Source organism: Rhinopithecus roxellana, chromosome 4 (genome assembly GCF_007565055.1).
Source record: "Rhinopithecus roxellana isolate Shanxi Qingling chromosome 4, ASM756505v1, whole genome shotgun sequence".
Lineage (NCBI taxonomy): Eukaryota > Metazoa > Chordata > Mammalia > Primates > Cercopithecidae > Rhinopithecus > Rhinopithecus roxellana.
Window position 1 is genome coordinate 73,619,789 of NC_044552.1, and position 6,000 is coordinate 73,625,788.

The 6,000-nt window shown below is 45.2% G+C and overlaps 1 protein-coding gene across 3 annotated transcripts in view; it reads left to right on the forward strand.

The window, feature by feature from the left end:
• Window positions 1–6,000, forward strand: part of PPIL6 (peptidylprolyl isomerase like 6) — a 54,142-nt gene extending 48,142 nt beyond the window's left edge. For 2 of the 3 annotated variants that reach the window (XM_030928364.1, XM_030928366.1), the window contains one exon: window positions 2,420–6,000. In XM_030928364.1, the coding sequence (XP_030784224.1) occupies window positions 2,420–2,531 (112 nt within the window). In that variant the 3' untranslated portion in view covers window positions 2,532–6,000. The remainder of the gene's footprint in view (window positions 1–2,419) is intronic. The other variant, XM_030928365.1, reaches the window with a different exon arrangement.

The following is a 6,000-nucleotide window of genomic DNA, read 5'->3' on the forward strand; positions in this document are numbered from 1 at the left end:
CCGCCTCCCAAGTAGCTGGGATTACAGGCGTGCACCACCATGCCCAGCTAATTTTTGTATTTTTAGTAGAGATGGGGTTTCACCATGTTGGCCAAGCTAGCCTCGAACTCCTGACCTCAAGTGATCCACCCGCCTCGGCCTCCCAAAGTGCTGGGATTACAGGTGTGAGCCACCGCAACTCCCAGCCTATAATTAAGTTTAAATAGCCACATGTAGCTAGTGGTGACCATACTGGGCAGTGCAGGTCTAGAGTAACTCCTAGGATTTGGGAACTGATTGGAGGGGTGGTACCATTCACCAAGATAGAGACTATAAGGAGGAGGATTTGGGAGAGAAGATCATGAGTTCAAGTTAGACAAGTTTCATATTAGGATACCTATAGGATAGCCAGTTGGTGGCATCCCAGGAGGTGGATATTCAAGCTGAGTCAGAGCTGGAAATGTAATTTGAACGCAATTTGTAGACTAGCAGCCAAGATGCAACCAGGCCATAGTACCATCACTCCAAGAACAGTCTCTGTGCCTTTGCTTATCCTTTCTTGTTGGAGAACAGGCTTCGTACTCTCTTTGGACAGAAATGAATCTATTTATCCTCTGCCCTTCATCCTTGGAACGTATCTTGTATTGTCCTGTGTCGTGGTTTTTTATTTGGATGGCAAAAACAGATCCCAAAGGCAAAGAGAGGGCTAGAGTACAGTTGGTGTTTGCACTGACCATGCCCCTGTAAAGGTTCATGAGATGGAAGTTGCACCCTTCCCCTCAGCCACTGTCCCAGCCCAAGCACTGGCAGAGGGCACCAGTCCTATGTCTTGGCCTGTCTCTCTGCCCTCTTTTAATTGAAAGAACCATCAGAAGTCTAGCTCCACTCCCCAGAAAGTTCTAGCTCATGGCCAGCAAGTGTCTATGGAGATCTAAACTAGCATGACTTTTTTTATTTTTTATTTTTTTAAATTTTATTTTATTATTATTTTTGAGATGAGTCTCACTCTATGACCCAGGCTGAGTGCAGTGGTGCAAACTCAGTTCACTGCAACCTCTACCTCCTGGGTTGAAGCAATTCTCCTGCCTCAGCCTCCCGAGCAGCTGGAATTACAGGCGTGCACCACCAAGCCCAGCTAATTGTTGGTATTTTAATAGAGACAGGGTTTCACCATGTTGTCCCCAGGTTAGTCTCGAACTCCTGTGCTCAGCAGTCTGCCTGCCTTGGCCTCCCAAAGTGTTGGGATTACAGGCATGAGTCACCACATCAGTCGAAACTAGCATGGCTTTGAGCTGTCTTTTATTCATCCACTCAGTGGATGTTGTCAGGTGCTTGCTATGTGCCAGGCATTATGCTAGGCACTGAGCCTGAGCACAAGCATGATCCCTGCCATCATGAGAGAATCAGAAATCAGTCAAAGAAGCATACAAATAAATGTAAGGTTTCAACCCTGGCAACTTCTCTAAAGGAGAGAGAGGGAACTTAACATAAGCAAGGTGGCCTGGGAAACTTCCCCAAGGAAGTGATGACTGAGCTGAGGTCTGAAGGAAGACCAGGAGGTGACCATGCCAAAGGGTAGGGGTTGGGGAGTAACACAGGAGCTGTGGAAGAAGGGAGTGTGGAGCTCTTGAGGTACTGAAAGCTAGTCTGGCTGGCGCAGAGAGCAAAAGGAAGCATGTGGCCCAACCTCCCTGAAAGGCCATGGGAGATAGACCATGCAGGCCCTGGTAGGCAATGGCAGGGATTTTTGGTCCTCATCCTAAGGATAATGGGAAATTATTGTTGTGTTTTGAGCAAGGAGATGAAAACAGATTGCTATTTCTAAAAGACCATGCTGGCCAGGTGTGGTGGCTCACACATATAATCCCAGCACTTTGGGAGGCCAAAGTGGGAGGACTGCTTGAGGCCAGGAGTTCAAGACCAGCCTGGCAATAGCAAGATCCTTTCTCTACAAAAATAAATAAATAAAAATATTGGCCAGGCCTAGTGGCACACACCTGTAAGCACTGGCTACTCAGGAGGCTGAGGCAGAAGGATCACTTGAGCCAGGAGGTCAAGGCTGTAGTGAGCTAAGATCAAGCCAAAGCACTCCAGCCTGGGCAACAAAGTGAGAACCCTGTCTCAAAAAAAAAAAAAGAAAAGAAAAAGAAAAAAAAATCACGCTGACTGCAGGGAGAAGAACAGAGGGGAAGGTGCCAAGCAGATGGAGGAAGCCAGCTCAGAGCTGCAGCAGGAGGCCAGCTACCTGGATGATGGTCCTGAGTACTGTAGGTGTGGCAAAGTGCACACATCCAGAGAGGTTTAAGATACTTAGAGCTGATGTTCATTTAATTTGTAGGAAATAATCTTGACTATAGCTGGGTAGGACTCCATTTTGGAATGTAAGTTAAATATGAAAACTTATGACTGACTAAATTTTCTGTTTTTTTCTCCTATGTAGGCAACTGATTGAAGGAACAGAAGTGCTTAAACAACTAGAATTAGTTCCAACAGAGAATGAAAGACCAATACATATGTGTAGAATTACTGACAGTGGAGATCCTTATGCTTGATTTTCATATCAATATTTTCTGTGATAATTTATTACTTTGTATCTGATCAGCTGTTTGATTTAATTAAACAGTACTTGATAAATTGTAATTTGAAAGCTGTGGCAGACACTGTAGGTTGCCTCATCGACACCCAATCCCTCCCCATCTTCCTTTCCTGTCTCTGCCATAGAGACTGTGAAAGGACAATACTCAGTTTCCTAGACTCCTTCTCAGCCACGGGTGGCCACAAGAGATGGTTGTGGCCAGTGAGACAGGAGTAGAATGCCAGTGGTCCTGCCCCTTCCCCTTCATCCTGTCTGGAATGTGGAGAGGCTGGAGCTGCAGCTGTCATTTCGTAGCCATAAAGAAAAGGCCGAGGCCAGGCGCGGTAGCTCACGCCTGTAATCCCAGCACTTGGGAGGCCGAGGCAGGTGGATCCCGAGGTCAAGAGATCAAGACCATCCTGGCCAACATGGTGAAACCCTGTCTCTACTAAAACTATAAAAATTAACTGGGCATGGTGGCGTGCACCTGTAGTCCCAGCTACTTGGGAAGCTGAGACAGAAGAATCGCTTGAACCCGGGAGGCAAAGGTTGCAGTGAGCCAAGATTTTGCCACTGCACTCCAGCCTGGTGACAGAGTGAGACTCTGTTTCAAAAAAAAAAAAAAGAAGGCCAAGTACTGCAGAGATGTCAGCCCTAGTCTCTTGAGCTGCGGAACCAATACCAGCAACCACCTACTCTGGACTTCTTAGTATATGAGACTAACAGAGCCCTGTATTGTGTTGTTTATGTTACTGTTGGTTGAGAATTTTGTTACTTGTAGACAAAAAAAATTCTTAATTTAGCAACATACTTGATAGCCTAAGACATATGTCATAAAATTATGTTCTTGTTTGTAACTACATGTACTCCCAGGAGAAACTTGGTAAGTAACCAAATAGGAATGATGCAAAAGAAAAAGCAATTCGTTTTAATATTTTATTATTTATACATAGCATTCAGAAAGGGTATCTATACTTTGGATGTTTTCATACACGACATGAACATCATCCTTATCTCTCTGAGCCATACCAACCCTGTGAAAACCAGGGGATTGTGTTACAGTCTCCATGGTGGCTGACTCATGTGATGTTACTGGAGATTCAGTTTTATCACTACTCTGTAGTCTGAAGTTCTCAAGCTGATATCACCTGGGGAGCTTTTAAAATGTAACCTAACAGACCTTGTCCTTGACCTACTGAGGCAGAGTTCCCAGGCGTCGGGCAGAGATTCTGTGTTTATTTGGTTCTTTCCCCAGGGTTTCCAGGCATGGGGCACAGATTCTGTGTTCATTTAGCTCTTTCCCCAGGGTTCCCATTTAGACAGCTGGGCACTAGTCATCTGGGAATCACTGCAAGGTATAAGGAACTGGTTCCAGCCCCCATGGTGTAGTGTAGTCAGCAGAGTGCTTGACTCTGCTGTTGGTGACCTTGCTCAGCTCCTGTTACACCACTACCCTATGCCCCTCGTCTGCCCAGACTGAGGGGGCTTTTTTTTTTTTTTTTTGAGATGGAGTCTCGCTCCGTCGCCCAGGCTGGAGTGCAGTGGCGCAATCTTGGCTTACTGCAAGCTCTGCCTCCGGGTTCACGCCATCCTCCTGCCTCAGCCTCCTGAGTAGCTGGGACTACAGGCGCTCGCGACCACGCCTGGCTAATTTTTTGTATTTTCAGTAGAGACGGAGTTTCACCATGTTAGCCAGAATGGTCTCAATCTCCTGACCTCGTGACCCGCCCAAACCTTGGCCTCCCAAAGTGCTGGGATTACAGGCGTGAGCCACCGCGCCCAGCCGAGAGTGCTTTTCTTACCCTAAGCAGAATGAGGTTTGTCTTCCAAGAACAATCTCTATTTACATCAGTCTTAAAGGAGCAGGCTTCTAGTAGATAAGGGGCTTGCCAAAAGTAGGCATAGACTTTTTTTTTTCTTTTGAAATAATTATAGATTCACAGGAAGTTGCAAAAAAAGTACAGAGCAGTCCTGTGTATATTTCACCCATTTTCCCCAGTGGTTACACTTACAAAATGGTAGTACAATATCAAAACCAGGCAGTTGACATTGGTACAATGTGTGTGATGCCATTTTATCATGAGTGTAATCATGTAACCAATACTATAGAGAAAATATAGAACCTTTCCAGCACCTCAAAGACCCCCTTCCAGTACCCCTTTACAATCACACCTGCTCCCCTGTCCCCTGCCATCCCTAACTCCTGACAACTGGCATTTGCTCATTTTTATGACAGCTTTATTGCTATATGACATATGCTTTATGCTAAGACCTGAGGTGGATGGGAGGAAGCAGACCGCCTATGTTACATTCTCAATTGACCCAGAGCAGCATAGTGTTAAGAATGTGTGTTCTAGAGCCAGACTGCCAGGGTTCAAATCCTGGCTCTGCCATTCCCTGGCTGCACAAACTCAGGCAAGAACTTTTCTGTGCCTCAATTCCTTCATCCGAGAAACAGTGGTACCTACCACATAGGATTGTTGTGAGGGTTCCATGAATCAATAATACAAAGAACCTATAAGAGGACCTGGTCTGCTGTAAGCGCTTGACAAATTTAATAATAAATTACTAATGTGTAACCTTCAGGGCTGGTCTGCTGTAAGCGCTTGATACATTTAATAATAAATTACTAATGTGTAATCTTCAGGGTGTAGCCTCAGAGCTTGGAGTTTTTGAAAGCTCTCCAATGATTCTGACAGCCAGATTTGGGAATCCCTGAGGAGAGTCTCCCTCTTCCTGCACTCGCAGACTTCTGAGCAGTCTGAGAACTTAGGTGATTTGTCTGCAGCTTCCAGACTCTCTCGCTGGGCCTTTGCCCAGGTTCCTCAGGTCACACTGGGGACATCTCAGACAAAAGGGAGATGGGGTTGCCACCAGGATTCAAAACAATTGGTGAATGAAAACTGATTCTTTGCAAGGAGCCCAGTTAAAACACATGGCAAGGGTTGCTCATGTAATAACAAGCAGCAGGGCGGTTCTTACTGGTGATGAACCTATGTATTAATGGCATTAGGCATTTTATCTGATGTTGTGAAAGAACTGGAATATTTGCGTGGGTGTAAGAAACTGATTCCAGCTCCCTTTGTCAGCAGCAATAGAAAGATAGAACTCTGCCAGTCTTCTAAAGGATGGCAAGTTCATGGTCCCTTTGTTCACTCTAACTTTCCACTTCTGGGCTGTAGAAACCTCAACCACAGATCTGTGCAGTGGTTCTTATCACCAACACTTAAAAGTATACACACTGATACTTCTGTGCTAGAATGATTTGTATGTGTAACCTCCTGGTTGAAGAAACTGATTGTTAGAAGGACTCAAAAGTTGACTCCAATGAACTCCACACGTAAGACTTTGATGTAACCAAACTGAAATACATTAATTAAACAGAAGGGATTCTAGATTTTCCCACATCTATAGATAGGACCATAAAGGCTTTCTGATGATTTACA